This window comes from Leucopleurus acutus, assembly GCF_964270905.1.
Source record: "Leucopleurus acutus genome assembly, chromosome: 4".
NCBI lineage: Eukaryota > Metazoa > Chordata > Mammalia > Artiodactyla > Delphinidae > Leucopleurus > Leucopleurus acutus.
This window is the reverse complement of record NC_139146.1, coordinates 14,080,645-14,103,397: the sequence shown is the minus strand read 5'-3', so window position 1 is coordinate 14,103,397 and position 22,753 is coordinate 14,080,645. Positions and strand designations below refer to the sequence as shown.

General features: G+C 40.5%; 1 protein-coding gene across 10 annotated transcripts in view; it reads left to right on the top strand.

Annotated features, from left to right (window-relative positions):
• Positions 1-8,960: 8,960 nt before the first annotated feature.
• Positions 8,961-22,753, top strand: part of LARP1B (La ribonucleoprotein 1B) — a 128,204-nt gene continuing 114,411 nt past the window's right edge. For 9 of the 10 annotated variants that reach the window (XR_014326181.1, XM_082838619.1, XM_082838621.1 and 6 more), the window contains exon 1: positions 8,961-9,556. Coding sequence is in view for 8 of the 10 variants with exons in the window: in XM_082838619.1 (XP_082694745.1) it covers positions 9,043-9,556 (514 nt within the window). In the remaining 2 variants the exon portion in view is untranslated. Of the gene's footprint in view, positions 9,557-18,103; positions 18,194-22,753 lie in introns of those variants that run through there. The other variant, XM_082838625.1, reaches the window with a different exon arrangement.

The following is a 22,753-nucleotide window of genomic DNA, read 5'->3' as shown; positions in this document are numbered from 1 at the left end:
TTGTCTCAGATTTATTTTAAAATACTGCAGGAGAAAATGACTGTGTGTGTGTGTGTGTGTGTGTGTGTGTGTGTGTGTGTGTGTAAGTTGTAGCAGGCAGAATAATGATCCTGTACAGATGTTCTAATCCTTGGAACCTGTGAACAGGTTACCTTATCTGGCAAAAGGGCTTTTGCAGATGTGATTACATTAAGGATCTTGAGATGGGGAGATTATCCTGGATTATACAGATGGGCCCAATCTAATCTTTTTTTTAAAAAATAAATTTTATTTATTTATTTATTTATTTTTGGCTGCATTGGGTCTTTGGGGCTACTCTTCATTGTGGTGCGTGGGCTTCTCATTGCGGTGGCTTCTCTTGTTGAGGAGCACGGGCTCTAGGCATGCGGGCTCAGCAGCTGTGGCTCGCGGGCGCTAGAGTGCAGGTTCAGTAGTTGTGGTGCACGGGCTTAGTTGCTCCGCGGCATGTGGGATCCTCCTGGACCAGGGCTCGAACCCGTGTCCCCTGCATTGGTAGGTGGATTCTGAACTACTGCGCCACTAGGGAAGCCCCAATCTAATCTTATGAATCCTTAAAAGTAGAAGAGGGAGGCAGAACAGAGGCGCAAAGGGAGATTTGACTACATTACAGAGGAGGTTGGAGAGATGTGATGTGAGAAGGACTCAACCAATAACTGCTGGCTTTGAAGATGGAGAAAGGGACCCCTGAGCCAAGGAATGTGTAGGCAGCCTCTAGAAGCTAGAAAAAGCTAGCATCTACATAAAGGAACGAAGCTCTGACAACACCTTGATTTTATCCTGGTGAGTCCCCAGTTGGACTTCTAACCTACGAACCACAAGATAATAAATTTTTGTTGTTTAAAGCCACTAAATTTTTGGTAATTTGTTATGACTGCAATAGAAAACTAATACAGGGGTATACATAAATGAAACAAAAGTGGCGAAATGTGTTTAATTGTTAAAGTTGGATGATGGGTAAATGAGAGTTCCCTATATTATTCTTTCTATTTCTGTTTATATTTCAAAATGAAAAGAAATAAAAGAGATCTGCTTTGATGCACTTGGAGAAGTTGATGTATTAAATACCAAATATAGGGACTTCCCTGGCGGTCCAGTGGCTAAGACACCATGCTTCCACTGCAGGGGGCATGGGTTCCATCCTTGGTGGGGAACTAAGATCCCGCATGCTGCGCCTCAGGCTAAAAAATAGAAAAAACAAAAAACAAATATAAGTTATCATTTTTCAATGAATAATGTTACTATTAAATTAATTAGACTCTGATCTTCACTGATCTACATATCCCTTCTCTAATAGGCAAATATTGGTGGGAAGTCAGGTTTGGCTATCACAGAATCAAGAGCAATGGGGAGCAAGTACAGTTAGTAGCTATCTTCATGTCTGTGTACTTTATGATGGACAGATATGTCCATCACTACTTTGAGATGTTCAAATTCAGAAGACAGGACACTCTAATTTCAAGAAAATACTAGCGGGAATTACCTGGCGGTCCAGAGGTCAGGACTCCTGCTTCCACTGCAGGGGACACAGGTTAGATCCCTAGTGGGGGAAGTAAGATCCTGCATGCCACACAGTGTGGCCAAAAGAAAAAATACTAGCAACATATTAATATATATCATATCCAATTATTTAGTAAATTTCTTAAAACACTCTCTTTTTAAATTAATTCATTATTTTTTGGCTGTGTTGGGTCTTTGTTGCTGTGTGCGGGCTTTCTCTAGTTGCGGCGAGTGGGGGCCACTCTTCGTTGCGGTGCGCGGGCTTCTCATTGTCATGGCTTCTCTTGTTGCGGAGCACGGGCTCCAGGCACGCAGGCTTCAGTAGTTGTGGCATGTGGGCTCAGCAGTTGTGGCTCACGGGCTCTAGAGCTCAGGCTCAGTAGTTGTGGCGCACGGGCTTAGTTGCTCCACGGCACGTGGGATCTTCCCGGACCGGGGCACGAACTTGTGTCCCCTGCATCGGCAGGTGGACTCTCAACCACTGTGCCACAGGGGAAGCCCCTCCCTGATTTCTAATAAGGTTGAACATGATTTTCATATGTTTATTCCCTATATTTTGATTCTCTCAGATGTTACACTCAGGGTGTACCACCTACAGTTAATTTTCAATAATTTCTCCTACTTAATTACATGCTAAGAATACTAAGAAAATGAGGCAAAGTGCCTAATCCCACACTCCTACCTCAACCCCTATTAGTTACTCTAGGGAGAAATTTAGAACTTGATTTCCTTCTTTATCTTACTTCTCACAACTATTAGATCAGCAAGTCCTATTTCCAAAATGAATCTTAAGTCACTTTATTGCCATATGTGCTGCCACAACTTGAATCCAGACCATCAACTCATTCCTGGACTACTACAACCACTTCTTTTTCACAGTTTAGATTTTGCCACTGCCCATCTCCCTTCATTTTCCATACTGCAGCAACAGGGGTGTTAATTAATTGCTAAAACTTTTTGGTGTCTTCCTAGTGCTCTGAGAATAAAATTCAAACCCTGCCACATCTAGAAGCCCCTGCAGGTCTGCCTTAGGCTATCTCTCCAATCTCATCCCTACCCATGCTTTGTTTATTGTGTCCTAGCTACAGTCCTCTTAGCAGGCCTTGGTAAATACACTCCCACTTCTTCCACCAAGGAGCTTACACCAAGCTCCTTTCATTTTAACAGAATACTTGTCCCAACCTGTTCCTTCTCATCCTTTAATTCTCAGTTTAAATTTTACCTCCTTGATTTGTTTTCTTCATAATACTTATCAACAATCTGTAATTATTGAGTTTGGTTTTTGTCAGTTTCCTCTAATAATAGTAATAGTAATAATAATAATAATAATAGTTGTAGTGGTAATGATGGCAGATTTTAGTTATTGACCCTTACTATCTGCCAGGTACCACTCTATGAGTTTTATTTTAAAAAATTTTTTTATTTATTTGGCTGTGCTGGGTCTTTGTTGTGGCATGCAGGATCTTTAGTTGCGGCATGAGGGATCTTTAGTTGCAGCATGCAAACTCTTAGTTGGGGCATGTGGGATCCAGTTGGGATCCAGTTCCCCGACCAGGGATAGAACCCAGGGCTCCTGCATTGGGAGCGTGAAGTCTTAGCCACTGGACCACCAGGGAAGTCCCCACCCTATGAGTTTTAAATAAACTTACCCTTTTAATCCTCACAGCAACCAAACAACTAGGTACAATTATTCTTCACACTTTACAGATAAGGAAACTAAATCACAGAGAGGTTAAATAATTTGCCCTCAGTTTTACTGTTAGGAAGTGGCAGAGCTGACATTTGAACCCAGATAATCTAGTTTCAGTTTAACCACTGTGGCACTGTCATTTTTTTAAAAACTGTATGTTACAATCTGTATGTACCTGTGTCAGGAAATTAATTTAGTGCTTTTTTAGAAAAGTAAAATGGAATAGATCACATGAGAATGTACTCATTTGTAAGGATATGTACTGGTTTGTGAAGCTTTTGGTTCAATTATATGTATCAAGTCATGAGGTGTGAAAGCTGCTGCACTATGCATTCTGCCTTTTTGCGTAAGTTCGTGAACTGACCAGTTCACCAGTGTATCCCCAGGGTCTAGCTCAGTCATGGGACCACAGTAAGCACTCAGTGAATACTTATTAATTGATTAAAATTAGCTATAATAAGTTTTAAGAAGGTGACAAAAACTTTTCGCTAATTTCTCTGTCAGAGAAACTTTATTTTTTCTAATGTCAACCACTGAAGTTCATTTGAACTTGAATTTAAAGATCTCATTTGTGTTGTGCCAGTATTCATAAAGCTATACTAATGTTAAATATAACTGGATAGTGTGAAGAATTCAGAAAGGTTATTAATCCTTTGTATACCCTATTGTTTGAAAATCCCTGTTCTTTGAAAACTGGAAGAGAATTCCTTGAGCTTATGCTTTTAGAGTTATTTTTTTAAAAGATTAACTATTACTTCATTATTTGTGTTATTTCAAGTTATTGTAGAAGAAAAAGACTAAATAATGTGGCAGGAAAGGCAGACAGTGTTCAGTATCAATCCTAGCTATTACTGGCTGAGAGTTTTTAGACAAGACCCAAACTTTTGAGAGAGTTCCTATTCTGTTGAACTGGTGTATTAAAACCTACCTAAAAGTAGAGAGATCCACTACTTAGGAATGGCAATCCGGTTGAAAGGTAGCCTAGACTTGTTTTGGAGCTATGTTTACATGACAAGCACAGTGTTTTTACCTATTTGTATGATACAGATAAGTAAAAAAAGAGCAAAATTTTCTAGAGGTGCTTTTATTCTTACTTTAAGATTGAATACATCAGTTGTATTAATCTAAGGGAAGGAGCAAAGCCTTTCAAACACACAGCACTGATCCTACCTTGAAGGTTAGAGATAATTGGAAGTATTTAGTACTTCTCTGAGAATTATCTCATAATTAAAGCAGTTATTATGATAAGCAGGGCCCAAGGCTCTGCAACTGGAGGAAATGATGTTTCAGTGTATCTAGTTTAAAAATCTAGTCTTTTTAAGAGTTATTTTAGGACTTCCCAGGTGGCGCAGTGGTTGAGAATCCGCCTGTAGAGCCCGTGCTCCGCAACAAGAGAAGCCACCGCAATGAGAAGCCCGTGCACCGCAACGAAGAGTAGCCCGTGCTGGCCGCAACTAGAGAAAGCCCACGGGCAGCAACGAAGACCCAACGCAGCCAAAAAAAAAAATAAATAAATTTATATTAAAAAAAAATTTATTTTATAGGAAGTTAAAAAAAATCTCTGGGTTTAGTTTTATCTTCTCCTTGAACTGTAGGACTTTGAAATAGATTATATCTAACGCATTCTTTGAAACCTTTCTAGTATGCAGTACAGCTATCTGCACATTGGATTTTTACCAGCCCGAACCTCAATTGCACTGGTAATAAAAACAAAGATCTTGATTGTTCTCTTGGGACTTCGATTTCCTGAGACACCAGGGGGAGGGGGAGGAGAAATGGGTTCAATCACCTGAAGACATATTAGCATACTCTAAACAGGAAAAACAAGATTCACCTTTTTAGAGGCTCATTTGAACATGTGATCATCAAGTTTGTATAATTTCTTTAGGTGTTTCATAACTTCTGAGGCCTAGAGAACCATTTTCTCTTTTTTGAAAAGATAACCCTATATCTCTGTTCTAGATTCCAGTTTTTCATTTTTTTTTTAAAAAAAGATCAGGCTTCTAACCTCAGTAATTCAGTAAAATTAAATCCACATATCCTGGTTAAGTCTATGGATTTAAAAGCAATAAACATAGGCAGTATTATTGAGCTAAGGTCTTGGTAAGCATTTTACACATATTATCTCATGCAATCCTCACAATAATTGTATCAAATAGGTCTCAGTGGAGGCAGAGAAGCTGGCCAGTTAAGAGGTGGTAACAGTATTACAGAAGCATAAAGGCAGTTTGGAGTAGGGTGGTGGCAGTGGAGAAAGCAGGACTTTGTGACAGACACTTAGGAGGTATAATCAGTCTTGGTGAGTGTCTAGAACACTGCTTGGCAGATGCTTGAGATATCTGTGAATGAATGGATTATGGAGGGTGAGGGTTATATGGACTCCTAGGTTATATGGTGGTCCACTCACTAGGATTGGGAAAAGGGAAGAAAACCTGGTTAAAGGGGACTTCCCTAGTGGTACAGTGGTTAAGAATGCGCCTGCCAATGCAGGGGACACGGGTTCAAGCCCTGGTCCGGGAAGATCCCACATGCTGCGAAGCAACTAAGCCTGTGAGCCACAACTATTGATCCTGCGTGCCACAACTACTGCAGCCCACGTGCCTAGAGCCTGTGCTCCACAACAAAGAGAAGCCACCGCAATGAGAAGCCTGCACACTGCAACGAAGAGTAGCCCCCACTTGCACGACTAGAGAAAGCCCACGCACAGCAACGAAGACCCCACACAGACAAAAAATAAATAAATTTATTAAAAAAAAAAAAACCTGGTTAAAGGATGTACCTCTCTCACATCCCTACTGATAACTGGCTTTCTCATCCCCATTGCCTTGATGGCAGTATTTTGAACCAATAACTTGTTTCTCCAGGCCAGATGGGGATCCTACCCAAGGGCAAATAATCCATAGGATGGATAATGATTTGTGTGATCGGGCTACAAAAAATAAAGTCTTTCTTCGATGATTTTGAACTAAGAAGCAAAGGAAGACTCTTGCAGAGTAGAGGCCAGATGACAAACTAACGGGGCTTCAGCAATGGCAAATTAGGTCAGTCAGGTTCCCATCGGATACCAGATGGAAAGCTCGAACTGAATAATTTGAAGAGAATTATTAAATTATTTACAGAGGTGCAGGTAAGAGTCGGGGAAACCAACAAGGGATAATGCAGTACCCCAAGGACTAGCAGTTATTACACTTAGGCCTGAAGAGGCAAAGGGAAGGATTAGAGATAAACTGTACAGAGAAGGTTCTGCAGTCAACCCTTGGTGACCCATCCTGGGGAATAAGGACTATGACCCCACTATCTTCTGGCCTTGAATCTCCTGCCGATACTTCCCACTACCTGAATCCATTGAGATACCAAGCAGAACAAGGGATTATCGTAGGTGTAATCTGGGTGGGTCAGCCCTCCCTGACACAGAGCAGGGAAGGGGTGGAGAACAGACACGGAGGGGCAAACAGAAGATAGGTGAAGTTGTTTCCAAGAGGCAGTTACGTGGAAGCAGGAGTTAGTAATATGTGTTTTAAAAAGGGAGAACAAATAGCCAACTCCCTTCACTGACATTAGTGGCACTGCACTACAGTGAAGATATCCAAACACCTACTGTCCAGTTCTTTGCAGACCTTTTGAGTACACATTTACCCTCCAGTTCTTCTCTCCTTGGAAGCACAACCTATTGCCAAGAAAGTCCTGTGTTTGGTCAATAAAGCATCTTTATGATTTTTCACTTAAAAAAAAAAACCAAAACAGCAACAAACAAAACCACCAACCATAATTAGGTAGCCCATATGACTCTAACTTCAGGAACCATTCCAAATACCCTTTTTCTCAACTGAATCCACGTCTTTAATCCACGTGTATTTAAATAGATGGTAAAATAGAAAGTGTTCTCTGAGTCATGTGGAGTGTGAATTTGTTGCCAGGCTTTTGTAAAAGAGTCAAGCATTACCTGGCGAGACTCCAAAAGGCTGATTCTAGCAGGAAGAGCACTTAGTTGGTAGTTAAAAACACAGGGCTTCACCAATAAGAGAGCTAGAAAAGATGGCGCCTCTCTGGGAATACACTTAGAGGTGGAAGCACAGTGGAAAACAAGAAAGGCTTTATTGTTTTTAGTTGTAATGTGCGAATAGTTTATTAGCCCTAGGAAAATAAGGAATTTATGCCTAGTACAACTTTTGAGTAAACAAAAAAAGAAAGTATCTCGCGTTTAATGTGATTGAAGCAAGACTCATGGGAGGGGAGTCCTGTACACATTTGGCAGTCCTTAAAGGAAGCCAGGAGGGACCCATTGCCAAGTCCATACAAATGTCAGGTACAGATATTTTCAGGGGGTTGGGGGGGACGGTCCCTCAGGGAAAACCTTTTTCACCTAGGTGAACCCATTTTCGGCGACCTAGCACGGGAACAGAAACATTATTAACTCATAAATACACGCATATGAAACCAATATCACTCACTTGACTGCCAAGTAGAAAGCTCTCATTGCATTTTAAAAATCAAAATATATTTGTACCTTTTTAACATATATCCATTCCAGGAAAAAGTATTTGGAGCATGGTTAATTTGTAAACAAGTGTTCTCTACAAATTCAAAAACATATGTGTATAAAGTAAACAACAAGGACCTACTGTATAGCACAGGGAAGTATATTCAGTATCTTTTAATAACCTATAATGGGAAAGAATCTGAAAAAGAATATATATATATGTATAACTGAATCACATTATAAAAAAAAGACACACAAAAAACCTCATAAAATTGTTTAAAAAGCCGGCGAAGTATTAACAATCTGTTTTACTCCATACGACTTTAGAAATACTTCGGATCGTGGTTGGGAATAGGGGCGGGGAAGTGCACTAATCCTAGTGCCGGGGCAAAGGTTTCATAACTTTACCTACAGATTACACTGTTTTTATTTTGGACGCGGCTCAATATTACATATGACCGCAGTGCCCCAAAGCGCCGGGGGAAACGTTTTCACGGGGAGACGCGACAGACGCAGGGGACAAGGTGGCTCGGTGGTGGTACCCAGGCCCATTCGGGAGCCGCCCAGCGTCGGTGGCCAAGACTACCCACCTCGCCAGGAGTCAACTGCACTTCAGGGCCTGGGGCAAAGCGACCCCACCGCCCGCCCCGAGCCACGTGCGCAGCACGCCCCGCCCCTCGCTCGCAGCCGGCGGAGCGAGGCGCGAGCCCGTCGCTCGGTGCGCGCCCCGCCCCTGCGCCCGCAGAGGGGGCCGCCGTAGCCCGTGAGCCGGGGAATCGCCCAGTTCGCTCTTCTTCCCTCTCGGCTGGCCGCTGGGGCGGGGCCAGCCCTCAAGCAGGGCGGCACCCTGGCGGGATCGTCAGTCAACCACCGAGGGCGGCGGCCCGGCGAGGGCCGGAGCCGGTGAGCGGCCACGTCACGCTCCTCCGGGAGGCCCCGCCCCTGCTCCATCCTTTCGGACCGCCCCCTCCACGCCCCCGCCTCCGCCTCTGACCCCACGAGCAGTTACTGGCTCTGGGAGCGCGAGCCTACCTGACTCTGCTAGAGGTACTACAGCTTCGCGTTGCGGCGTTTGTGCCGCAGCCCGCGCCAAGTGAGGGCTCCCGGCCTCCGGCTTCGGCGCCCGGCGCGTGTTGGCAGGCTCGAGGCTCGCGCCGCTGACGCGGGTTGGGCCGGCGGGCGGTTAGCGCCCCGTTCGACGCCGGGAGCTCCGCGGCCTGAGCCGACGCGGGCGGCCGGGCTCTCGGGTTCTCTTCCCCAGGCCGGAGCCAGTCAGTGTCCCGGCGGAGAAACGGGCAGCCGGGCTCCCTGGCCCCGGGCCGCCCCCGGCTGGGGCGGCTGGGGCAGGGGGACGATGTCTGCTCGCGCCCGGGTGCCCGCCGCTCACCCTCCGGAGGAGCGGCCCGCGGTACCAGCTGAGAGGGAGTCGCTGTCGGCCGCGGCGAGCCGGCAAGCCGGGAAGCTGCCCCCGCCCGAACGGGAGGGCAAGGAGGCGGCGAGGGAGGAGAGGAACGCGCTCGCCACCCGCACGGGGGCGCGGGGAGAGCCTTTGCCGGCGCCCGTGCTGGGACACAGCGTGCCTCAGGCGGCCGTGTCCGTGAAGCCCCTGGCGCTGCACCTGGCGCACAAGGCGCGCGGGCCGGGGGGGCCCTTCGGCTGGGAGCCGCCGCCACCGCTGCCTCGGGACCCGCCGGCCGAGGACGCGCGGGAGGAGGAGGCGGCGGCGGCAGGCTCTGAGGAAAAGCTGCCGCCGTCGCCGCCGCCGCTGCCGCGGAAGGAGAATCCCTGGACCAAAAAGCCTCCCCAGCACCTGTCCCCCGCCGGGACGGGGCCGCCGCCGCTGCCCCTACTGGAAACCCTGGAGGCAGGTCTGTGGTTCCTCTGCGGTGGGCACCGGGAGGGTGTGTGCCGGGGCGACTCGCGTGGCGGCAGATGCTGGCTGGGGGAGGGGCAGGCCTCCGTTCCCTGTCAGTCGGAGGTGTTTCGTTCCAAGGTGTCATTCACTCTGCCTGTTTACATAAATGGACATCTGGGAAGGGAGCAGCAGGAAGAGGTGGGACCTCGGGTTCTCCTTGGCTGGTGGGGCACGGCGGGGGTCACGGAGCTGAGCCGCTCGGCGAGCACAGCCTCAGTTATGTCTTACCCCACGTGTTAGTGACAGCTGACTTTAGGTAGGTGTTGCAGTTCATCCTATAGAAAAGTTTCTGTAGACTTTTTAAAAAGAGGTGAAGCCAGTCGGAGCAAGGGGGTTTATATGTTAAGTGGAAGAGCAATTGTGAATTTTTTATTGTGAAATAATTGGTAAGCTGAAAATTTCAGTGTTTTCAAAACCGTGCTAAGTAGTCATATTAAAAATGAGATGCTATACTGTAGTTGCTACTCAAAAGCTTTGAGTTTACGACTGTGGTGGAAACTGGTTGAAATGAAATGGGATAGTTGACGAGAGAGTGAATTGCACATTAGGTGAACAGTAGTCTTCTGACATTCACTTAGCTCACCTCTCTAGGGGAGGTAAGATTATGCCACTGCATTTGAATGCTGACCAATGCAGTATGGCCCTTGGTGCTTTATTTTGGTTATAGCAACTGCAGGTTTTTTTTTTTTTTTAGTTTAAGTGGAAATACTAAATAAACCGAAGACAGAAACCAGTATCTCCTAGTTTTGCTTTCTAATTAAGTTGTAGTAAATTAATTGAACTTTTCATATAGAAATTACAGCTGTTTACGTACAAGTCTTCACTCTTCTTAAAAATTAAAGATTAACAGTGGAACAGGGAAAATTCAAGCATGTTTACAGGGTTGTGAGGCTCAAAAGAGATAAAGGAAATGGTTAAATATAAGGTGATTGTTATAGACACACGTATTGCAGGTATAGAGGTATAGTAACATTTCTTCCAATGAACTCCAACAGAGTGAGATAAGTGGTAATTGGTTTGCACAGTAATACTCAAATCATTTTTTATAATGCTGTGGTACAGTATAACTTTATTTAAACAAAAGTTATTTTACAGCTGAGGTCTGATAAATGGTTTTTAAATCATCATTCTTGATAAATCTTAACAGTTGCAGAAAAAGCTGCTTAAAATTTTGCTCTGAATTTAATACTGCCACCAGTCTCTCCTAGCTGCAAAGATCTATTTGTTTACTAGTATTAATAACTGAAGAGAACAAAAATCTTAAAGGAAAATCTCTATAAAATTTAGCAAAGAGGGCTTCCCTGGTGGCGCAGTGGTTGAGAGTCCACCTGCCGATGCAGGGGACCACTGGGGTCCTTAATCTTTGTTGGAGATTAAGAACCAGGTGATTCTTGATGTATGGTGTGGTTCATGGGGTTTTTAATTTTGCTGATGTTTCTCTGTAGGCAACATTTCTGTTCTTGGAATCTATTCTGTGCCCTCAGGAATACGGTTCTTCATATGTGGAGTGCTAGAGGAACTTTATAGTCTCTCTGCAGTACTGAGTCTATACTTCTACACAACTTCTATTAGTAATTGAATAACTTAGGTAACTTTCATAAGAGATTGTTGTGTAGAAATTCACAACTTGGGTTCTAGTCCAGATAGTGTTACTGCCTAGCGAGTTGACTTTTGTGAAGATTTCTAGGCCTTGTAAATGAATGAAGTGGGTATATTTTCTTTCATTTCTTAATACCAGATTGCCTTCTATAACCTGGGTCTGCCGGCTTCCTGTTTTCCTAAGCAAATTTGCAACCTCAAGAATAATGAAATGGGAGCAGAGGACCTTTAGGGTCCAGAGACCAGAGTAGGTGCAAACTAGGGGAGTGTTAAATTAGTACAATAATCTTATTAGTAGGAGGCCTATGTGATTTATCCTATAAACCAGGATATTCATGAGAGGGAAAGAGGATATTAATTATGCTGTAATAACAGAATTAAACTATGTTTTTCCTAACCAAACCTGGATTTACTGTCACTCACTCAATGAGGTACAGGAATTCCATCCATAAAATTTCACCAGAAAGTTTATTACCAGAGATAGAAACATAGGAAATGTAGGGAAGTATTTAAGGACTTGTAATCATGAATTTTCTGTTAGAACCTGCAGTTCTAACTGAACTGCAGGTGAGGCATTCTTCAGACTTTGTGACACACTTTCTTCCACTTTTGGGATGATTCTGGCTTGTGTATTGCTGTTTCTGGTAATCCAGATAAGGTCCTCTTTTCAACCAAAGCCTGGCCCACAGGAGAGGCCTAGAATAGTGTCACTGCAGTTTTAAATTCCTGTCAGGAGACTGGAAAGAATTGTCCCCCAACCCTTGTTTAAAGTAGTTGTATTTATTTTGGAGACCTTTATTAAAATCACAGTACGGGATTTATGAATCACTTACCTGTACCCATGGTTACATTTTACATATTAAAAATCAGCTTTCTAATACAATTTTAATTCTTTTACACACAAAAACGATGTATAAAAATATTGATTTTGGGAGTTCCCTGGAGGCTTAGTGGTTAGGATTTGGTGCTTTCACTGCAGAGGCCCAGGTTCGATCCCTGGTCAGGGAACCATCCCGCATGCTGCGAGTTGCAGCCAAAATACAAAAAATAAAAATAAAATGATTTTTTTTCAGCTTTTTCATCTTTAGTCTTCTTGACCCCATCAACCTTCTTTTCTCCAAGTGTGCTTCCCAGAAGCCTCAAATAAGCTTACTGTAACTCTAATAACATTTTAATTGTTATGTAAATGATACATAAATATGTTCTTGTAAAAAAGGAACTTTTGATGTTCCCTTCAGAAAAAAGATAGTCATGTTACCAGTTTACTGAATATCCTTTCAGTCCTTTCTGTGAAATTACTTCCCAATATAGTGTTTTGTATATGTGTTTAGAATATTTTTAAAGTTTTGGTAGATCTTTTATTTTTCTTCTTTACAACTAGTGAGTTTTTTATTCTTTAAATTAAGGTATAATTAACATTAGTTTCAGGTGTGCAACATAATGATTTGAGATCTGTGTATACATATTGCGAAATGATCATAAGTTTAGTTAACTACCACCTACATACTTAGTTATAAAATAATTTTTTTTCTTGTGATGAAGTTGATCCTTTTTAATCTAAACTTTAAAAAATTGCTGAGAAGTGGTCCATAAATATAACTGATGTAGTTAATTTAGCCATTTACGTATTGATCAACATCTTGGTTGTTACAAACATTTTTATGCATGCCTTTTATCCTAGAGAAAATACATATCTGATTTTCTCTAGGAGAGAAAAGTGGAATTGTTAGGTCACAGTGCATTTGTTGACAAGTTGCTCTTGAAAATGACTACTAATTGATACTCCCACTTTCAGAGTACGAGAAGTAAGTAGGTTTTTTTTACATGTTTTTCAAAAATTTTGTTTTATTTATTCTTTATACAGCAGGTTTTTATTAGTTATCTGTTTTACACATATTAGTGTGTATATGTCAATCCCGATCTCCCAATTCATCACACCACCACCCCCCCAACCCCCTGCCACTTTCCCCCCTTGGTGTCTATACGTTTGTGTCTACATCTGTGTCTCTATTTCTGCCCTGCAAACCGGTTTGTCTGTACCATTCCTCTGGGTTCCACATATATGCGTTAATATACGATATTTGTTTTTCTGACTTATTTCACTCTGTATGACAGTCTCTAGATCCATTCACGTCTCTACAAATGACCCAATTTCGTTCCTTTTCATGGCTGTGTAATAATCCTTTGTATATATGTACCACATCTTCTTTATCCATTCGTCTGTCGATGGGTGTTTAGGTTGCTTCCATGACCTGGCTGTTGTAAATAGTGCTGCATTGAACATTGGGGTGCATGTGTGTTGTTGAATTATGGTTTCCTCTGGGTATGTGCCCAGTTGAGGGATTGCTGGGTCATACGGTAGCTCTATTTTTAGTGTTTTAAGGAACCTCCATACTGTCCTCCATTGTGGCTGTATCAATTTACATTCCCACCAACAGTGCAAGAGTGTTAGCTTTTCTCCATACCCTCTCCAGCATTTGTTGTTTGTAGATTTTCTGATGATGCCCATTCTAACTGGGGTGAGGTGATACCTCATGGTAGTTTTGATTTGCATTTCTCTAATAATTAGTGATGTTGAGCACCTTTTCATGTGCTTCTTGGCCATCTGTATGTCTTCTGTGGAGAAATGTCTATTTAGGTCTTCTGCCCATTTTTGGATTGGGTTGTTTGTTTTTTTAATATTGAGCCACATGAGCTGTTTATATATTTTGGAGATTAATCCTTTGTCTGTTTGTCTGTTGATTCGTTTGCAAATATTTTCTCCCATTCTGAGGGTTGTCTTTTCGTCTTGCTTGTAGTTTCCTTTGCTTTGCAAAAGCTTTTAAGTTTCATTAGGTCCCATTTCTTTATTTTTGTTTTTATTTCCATTACTCTAGGAGGTGGATCAAAAAAAATCTTGCTGTGATTTATGTCAAAGAGTGTTCTTCTGATGTTTTCCTCTAAGAGTTTTATAGTGTCTGGTCTTAAATTTAGGTCTCTAATCCTTTTGAGTTTATTTTTGTTGATGGTGTTAAGGAGTGTTCTAATTTCATTCTTTTACATGTAGTTGTACAGTTTTCCCAGCACCACTTATTGAAAAGACTGTCTTTTCTCCATTGTATATGCTTGCCTCCTTTGTCATAGATTAGTTGACCATAGGTGTGTGGGTTTATCTCTGGGCTTTCTATCCTGTTCCATTGATCTATATTTCTGTTTTTGTGCCAGTACCATATTGTCTTGATTACTGTAGCTTTGTAGTACAGTCTGAAGTCAGGGAGTCTGATTCCTCAGCTCTGTTTTTTTCCCCTCAAGATTGCTTTGGCTATTCGGGGTCTTTTGTGTCTCCATACAAATTTTAAGTTTTTTTGTTCTAGTTCTGTAAAAAATGCCACTGGTAATTTGATAGGGATTGCATTGAATCTGTAGATTGCTTTGGGTAATATAGTCATCTTCACAATATTAATTCTTCCAATCCAAGGACACGGTATATTTCTCCATTTGTTTGTGTCATCTTTGGTTTCTTTCATCAGTGTCTTACAGTTTTCTGAGTACAGGTCTTTTACCTCCTTAGGTAGGTTTATTCCTAGGTATTTTATTCTTTTTGTTGCAGTGGTGACTGGGATTGTTTCCTTAATTTATCTTTCTGATCTTTCGTTGTTAGTGTATAGGGATGCAAGAGATTTCTGTGCATTAATTTTGTATCCTGCAACTTTACCAAATTCACTGATTAGCTCTAGTAGTTTTCTGGTGGCATCTTTAAGATTCTCTATGTATAGTATCATGTCATCTGCAAACAGTGACAGTTTTACTTCTTCTTTTCCAATTTGTATTGTTTTTATTTCTTTTTCTCCTCTGATTGCCGTGACTAGGACTTCCAAAACTATGTTGAATAGTAGTGGCGAGAGTGGACATCCTTGTCTTGTTCCTGATCTTAGAGGAAATGCTTTCAGTTTTTCACCTTTGAGAATGATGTTTGCTGTTGTTTTGTCGTATATGGGCTTTATTATGTTGAGGTAGTTTCCCTTTATGCCCACTTTCTGGAGAGTTTTTTCCATAAATGGGTGTTGAATTTTGTCAAAAGCTTTTTCTGCATCTATTGAGATGATCGTGTGGTTTTTCTTCTTCAAGTTGTTAATATGGTGTATCACATTGATTGATTGGCGTATACTGAAGAATCCCTGCATCCCTGGGATAAATCCCACTTGCTCATGGTGTATGATCCTTTCAATGTGCTGTTGGATTCTGTTTGCTAGTATTTTGTTGAGGATTTTTGCATCTATATTCATCAGTGATATTGGTTTGTAATTTTCTTTTTTTTTTTTTTTGTAGTATCTTTGCCTGGTTTCGTATCAGGGTGATGTTGGCCACGTAGAATGAGTTTGGGAGTGTTCCTTCCTCTGCAGTTTTTTGGAAGAGTTTGAGAAAGATGGGTGTTAGCTCTTCTCTAAATGTTTGATAGAATTCACGTGTGAAGCCATCTGGTCCTGGACTTTTGTTTGTTGGAAGATTTTTAATCACAGTTTCAATTTCATTACTTGTGATTGGTCTGTTCATATCTTCTATTTCTTCCTGGTTCAGTCTTGGAAGGTTATACCTTTCTAAGAATTTGTCCATTTCTTCCAGGTTGTCCATTTTATTGGCATAGAGTTACTTGTAGTAGTCTCTTAGGATGCTTTGTATTTTGGCAGTGTCTGTTGTAACTTCTCCTTTTTCATTTCTAATTTTATTGATTTGAGTCCTCTCTTTCTTGATGAGTCTGGTTAAAGGTTTATCAATTTTGTTTATCTTCTGAAAGAACCAGCTTTTAGTTTTATTGATCTTTGCTATTGTTTTCTTTGTTTCTATTTCATTTATTTCTGCTCTGATCTTTATGATTTCTTTCCTTCTACTAACTTTGGGTTCTGTTTGTTCTTCTTTCTGTAGTTCCTTTAGGTGTAAGGTTAGATTGTTTATTTGAGACTTTTCTTGTTTCTTGAGGTAGGCTTGTATATCTATAAACTTCCCTCTTAGAACTGCTTTTGCTGCATCCCATAGGTTTTGGATCGTTGTGTTTTCGTTGTCATTTGTCTCTAGGTATTTTTTCTTTTCTTTTTTTTTTTTCTCCCTGCGGTACGCGGGCCTCTCACTGTGGCCTCTCCTGTCGCGGAGCACAGGCTCTGGATGCGCAGCCTCAGCGGCCATGGCTCACGGGCCCAGCCGCTCTGCGGCACGTGGGATCCTCCTGGACCGGGGCACAAACCTGTGTCCCCTGCATTGGCAGGTGTACTCTCAACCACTGCGCCACCAGGGAAGCCCTCTAGGTATTTTTTGATTTCCTTTTTGGTTTCTTCAGTGATCTCTTGGTTATTTACTAACATACAGTTTAGCCTCCATATTTTTGTGTTTTTTACGTTTTTTTCCTTGTAATTGATTTCTAATCTCCTAGCGCTGTAGTTGGATAAGATGCTTCATATGATTTCAGTTTTCTTAAGTTTACGGAGGCTTGATTTGTGACCCAAGATTTGTCCTATCCTGGAGAATGTTCCATGTGCACTAGAGGAGAAAGTGTAATCTGCTGTTTTTTGGATGGAATGTCCTATAAATATCAATTAAATCTATCTGGTCTGTTGTGTCATTTAAAGCTTGCGTTTCCTTATTAATTTTCTGTCTGGATGATCCATTGGTGTAAGTGAGGTGTTAAAGTCCCCTACTATTATTGTCTTACTGTTGATTTCCTCTTTTATGGCTGTTAGCATTTGCCTTATGTATTGTGGTGCTCCTATGTTGGGTGTATATATATTTATAATTCTTCTATCTTCTTCTTGGATTGATCCCTTGATCATTATATAGTGTCCTTCCTTGTCTCTTGTAACATTCTTTATTTTAAAGTCTATTTTATCTGATATGAGCATTGGTACTCCCGCTTTCTTTTGATTTTCATTTACATGGAATATCTTTTTCCATTTCCTCACTTTCAGTCTGTCTGTGTCCCTAGGTCTGAAGTAGGTCTCTTGTAGACAGAATATATATGGGTCTTGTTTTTGTATCCATTCAGCAAGCCCGTGTCTTTCTGTTAGAACATTTAATGCATTCACGTTTAAGGTAATTATCGATATGTATGTTCCTATTACCGTTTTCTTAATTGTTATGGGTTTGTTTTTGTAGGTCCTTTTCTTCTCTTATGTTTCCCACTTAGAGAAGTGCCTTTTGCATTTGTTGTAGAGCTGGTGTGGTGGTGCTGAATTCTCTTAACTTTTGCTTGTCTGTAAAGCTTTTGATTTCTCCATCAAATGGGAATGAGATCCTTGCCAGGTAGAGTAATCTTGGTTGTAGGTTCTTCCCTTTCATCACTTTAAATATATCGTGCCACTCCCTTCTGGTTTGTAGAGTTTCTGCTGAGAAATCAGCTGTTAACCTAATGGGAGTTCCCTTGTATGTTATTTGTCGTTTTTCCCTTGTTGCTTTCAGTAATTTTTCTTTGTCTTTAATTTTTGTCAGTTTGATTACTATGTGTCTCGGTGTGTTTTTCCTTGGGTTTATCCTGTCTGGGACTCTGCTCTTCCTGGACTTGGGTGACTATTTCCTTTCCCATGTTAGGGAAGTTTTCGACTATAATCTCTTCAAATATTTTCTCAGGTCCTCTCTCTCTCTCTTTTCCTTCTGGGAGCCCTGTAATGTGAATGTTGTTGCATTTAATATTGTCCCAAAGGTCTCAGGCTGTCTTCATTTCTTTTCATTCTTTTTTGTTTATTCTCTTCCGGGGCAATGAATTCCACCATTCTGTCTTCCAGGTCACTTATCCATTCTTCTGCCTCAGTTATTCTGCTATTGATTCCTTCTAGTGTATTTTTCATTGCAGTTATTGTATTGTTCATCTCTGTTGATTTGTCCTTTAATTCTTCTAGGTGTTTGTTCTTTAATTCTTCTAGGTGTTTGTTAAACATTTCTTGCATCTTCTCGATCTTTGCCTTCATTCTTTTTCTGAGGTCCTGGATCATCTTCACTATCATCATTCTGAATTTTTTTCTGGAAGGTTATGTATCTCCACTTCATTTAGTTGTTTTTCTGGGGTTTTATCTTGTTTCTTCACCTGGTACAAAGTCCTCTGCCTTTTCATTTTGTCTATCTTTCTGTGAATGGTTTTCCTTCCACAGGCTGAAGAATTGTAGTTCTTCTTGCCTCTGCTGTCTGCCCTCTGGTGGATGAGGTTATCTCGCTTTTTTTTACATTTTTTTAAGGCACTCATTTACTGTAGCAAAATGCCATTTTATGACATTTTCCCCTTAAATGTAATAAAACATGTGATTCATGACTGTCAGTGCGTTTTCTTAATTAAAGCTTTGCTAAAGATTATGGTCATGAGTAAAATTGCCCATCATACTGCAGTTTTTGTTTTCACTATCCAAGCTCTTAAAATGAATTCCACGTCTATTAGCAATTGTTTCCTTATAGATTAAGATATTAGAATAATGTTCAAAGAAGTTGTATAGTGGCTTACTAGTGATGTTTGAAAAATGGATATGTGAAAATCACACACTTGTTCATGTATGGTTATATATACTTGGAGCCACTGGTAGCTTATATTTCTTAGGTTTCATCTGCCTGAAAAAACTTTTTTTAATTAAAATTTCTTTATATTTTAATTTTTAGGTTGGCTTTGTTTTTCAGTCTTAGGTTTTTACTAATGATATGCTCTGAGGGCGGTTTCCTCCATTTTTGCTGGAACATGGAAAAATGAAAATATTGTTTTCTTTTTTTAGAATAAATTTATTTATTTTATTTTTGGCTGTGTTGGGTCTTTATTGCTGTGCACGGGCTTTATCTAGTTGGAGCGAGCGGGGGCTACTCTTTGTTTTGGTGTGCAGGCTTCTTATTGTGGTAGCTTCTCTTGTTGTGGAGCACGGGCTCTTAGGCCTGTGGGCTTCAGTAGTTGTGGCTAGCAGGCTCTAGAGCCCAGGCTCAGTAGTTGCAGTGCATGGGCTTATTTGCTCTGCCAGGTGTGGGATATTCCCGGACTAGGGCTCGAACCCATGTCCCCTGCATTGGCAGGCGGATTCTTAACTACTGCACTACCAGGGAAGTCCTGAGGTCATTTATTTAAATACAGTTATCCGTAAACGTACAGTGAACATTTTTCTTTTTTTTGGTCGGGGGGCCGTGCTGCTCAGCCTGCAGTATCTTAGCTCCCCAACCAGGGATCGCACCTGTGCCGACTGCAGTGGAAGCATGGAGTCGTAACCACTGGGCCTCCAGGAAAGTCCCTGCAGTGAACATCTTATACTGACATCATTGTACCTTGTGTTGATTACCAGATAATTTCTCAGAAATGGAATTGTTTCATTAAAAAGTATATACATTTTATTTTACTTTTTAAAAATTTTTAAAAATTTTATTGGATTATAGTTGATTTACAATGTGTGTTAGTTTCAGGTGTACAGCAGAGTGATTCAGTTATATATATACACATATATTCATTCTTTTTCAGATTCTTTTCTCATATAGGTTATCACAGAAGATTGAGTAGAGTTCCCTGTACTATACAGTAGGTCCTTATTGGTTATCTGTCTTATAAAAAAGTATATATATTTTATTATTATTATTATTATTTTGGCCATGCAGCTTGCGGGATTTTAGTTTCCTGACCAGGTAATGAACCTGGGCCCTTGGCACTGAGAACGTGAAGGCCTAACCACTGGACTGCCAAGAAATTCCCCAAAAAGTATATATGTTTTAAATGACAGATTACCCTTGAAAGATTCTACTGCTTAATACTCATTCCAACAGCATGAGAGAAATGTCCATTTATATAAGCTGGTCAGTGCTTGGTATTCTCTGTTTTGTCAGAATGATAGGTGAAAACTGTTCTGTTTTACTTTACATTTCTTAGTACAGTTGAGTTAGCATTTCATATTTGGCCACTGGTATTTCGTTTGAATCATCTCTTTATTTTTTACTCAGATTTATTTATTTTTTTTAAAAGCTCAGTGTCATTCTTCTAACAGAAAAAGAGTGGGTTGATGAGGTGGTCTAAGAGTAGCACAAAGGACTTCCTTATGTGGAACTTGGAATTAGACAAATGTGTTCACAGTTGGCATTGCACATCTGCATGTTCCCCTTCTCCCTGTCTTAGGGAGTCTGGCCTGTGAAGTTGACAGCATGAAGGAGCAGACCAGAATGCTTGCTTTTTGTGGACAGCTAGCTCCCAAAGAAAAGGTCGGAAAGGTGTTGGCTTTGCAAGTCAGTTCTTTTCCTAAACTCATTAATCAGGAAACTTACTGTTTCTGTGGGAGGAATTCGGACTTGGGAACAGGAATATTCCAGGAAAGTCTTCCTTTTAAAAAAGTAAATTAGGGGTTTCCCTGGTGGCACAGTGGTTAAGAATCCGCCTGCCAATGCAGGGGACACGGGTTCAATCCCTGGTCCGGGAAGATCCCACATGCCACGGAGCAACTAAGCCCGTGCACCACAATTACTGAGCCTGCTCGCCTAGAGCCCGTGCTCCACAACAAGAGAAACCACTGCAGTGTGAAGCCCACGCACCACAACAAAGAGTAACACCTGCTTGCCACAACTAGAGGAAGCCCGCGTGCAGCAACGAAGACCCAACGCAGCCAAGAATAAATAAATAAATAAATAAGCAAACAAACAAACATTTTAAAAAAAGTTATTAAAAAAAAAAGAAATCACTTTCCTATCCCAGCGTATCCAACCACATTGGCCAGCATAATTTGTCAAATAACTTTTAATGAGAATAAATTACAGTATTGATTGTGTACTTAATGATACTCGATTGATAAAATGTCAGAATTATAGAGGGCACAGAGTTAAATGTGCACTTTTTTCCCATTGTATTTCCTGAGGAGGTGTTAAAGTTGAGAGAGTAAAATTTAAACAAAAATCCAAAATTTTTGAGTTCAAAAGAATTTATTGAAATCAAAATCTCTCTCCCTTTTATTTTTTAATTTGTTTAATATTTGTTTTTTAAGAATTTCTTTTGATATGGACCATTTTTAAAGTCTTTATTGAATTTGTTACAATATTGCTTTAGTTTTATGTTTTGGTTTTTTGGCCAGGAGGCATGTGGGATCTTAGCTCCCTGACCAGGGATCGAACCCGTGACCCCTGCATTAGAGGGTGGATTCTTAATCACTGGACCACAAGGGAAGTCCCCTGATTTTAAAGCAATAGAAAGATTATTAACTCATGCTCAAATATTTTTTGGTTTGTAAATAACATTTAATATTGAAGTTAAAAAGTTTTATTTTTATGTGGTCAGAATAATTTTTTAAATTTCTGACCTTAATTTTGTGATTATTAATGTCTAATTGATTTGTAATAAAACTCGCTTGTGTGGCCTATCCCTAAATACTTTTCAGTACATCAGGTAGTTTGTATAAGGCTGTGTTTTGTAACCACCAGGCACTTAATTTACTTGACTTAGCAATGTTTTGGGACATGTTTTCTACTTTGTTGAGGGAAAGATCTTTCAAATGTTCTATACTGTATAACTTCCATACAATATACGTTATATTTACAAAATATACCTCAGTCAAATTCTAATGTTCAAATATTGTTTTTGTTAAATTAGGTTTTTTCCTGCTTCCCTTTTTTTTCCTATCTGTCCAAATTTTTTTTCTGTATCTTATTTTTGTTAGTGAAGTATTTATCCTTATGCACATTGACACATATGTATATACTTATTATGTGTCCCTAAAGTATAAACAAGTATAAAGCAAATACCCATGTACTCACTATTCTGCTTTAGAAATAAAATTACTACAATATTCAAGATCCCTGTGTGCCCATCCCTGGTGATGTCTTCATCCTTCATCAGTCTTCCTTTCATGAAATCTTATTTGAATGTTTCTGGGTTTTAACTCAAAGATTACTTTATTTTAGTCTATGAATTGGTCATTGCCACGATTTTTGGGATTCATGTTTTGCTGAATTACTATGTTTTCTGTAGCTGCAGATCCCATGTTTATTCTGCTTTTTAATATTTAGGTCATGTTTAGCTAGATGATCATCATGGTAGATAATGAATCAAGATGCAAGACACTGTAAAGCTTCATTACAATGAAGACTGTATTTGTCAATCTTTGTGTTCTTATTCAAGAGGGACAAGTGATGATACCATGATAGTCTTGTACAAACTTACGGAGATCGCTTCTATTTTTTATGGCTTGGATCTAGATACAGCCTATTACGGTTGCCAAACTTTGTTTTCTGACGACAAATAGTTTGAAGTGTTCTGATTTATTTTCTGCATGCTCCTTGATGCATGTGAATGTATTTATATGTATATATAATATATATAGAAAAATGTATTCCGTTGGGAGTTGATTCACTAACTTTACTGTATTAAAACATGTTATATTGCTAATTTTTCCGTGTTACATTCTATTAGTGAACGGATTGGTCTATCAGTTCAGTGTAAGTAAACTTAATATTTTCTACATCTTGATTTGAACACTGAAGACCACTTTGAATCTACATTTGAAATGTAGTTGATTTCTTGTTAGGAATTTGAGTCTCAGAACTTTGGATTTTGTTGAGAATAATTATTCCAGTGACTTAACTGAAATTGGTTTGT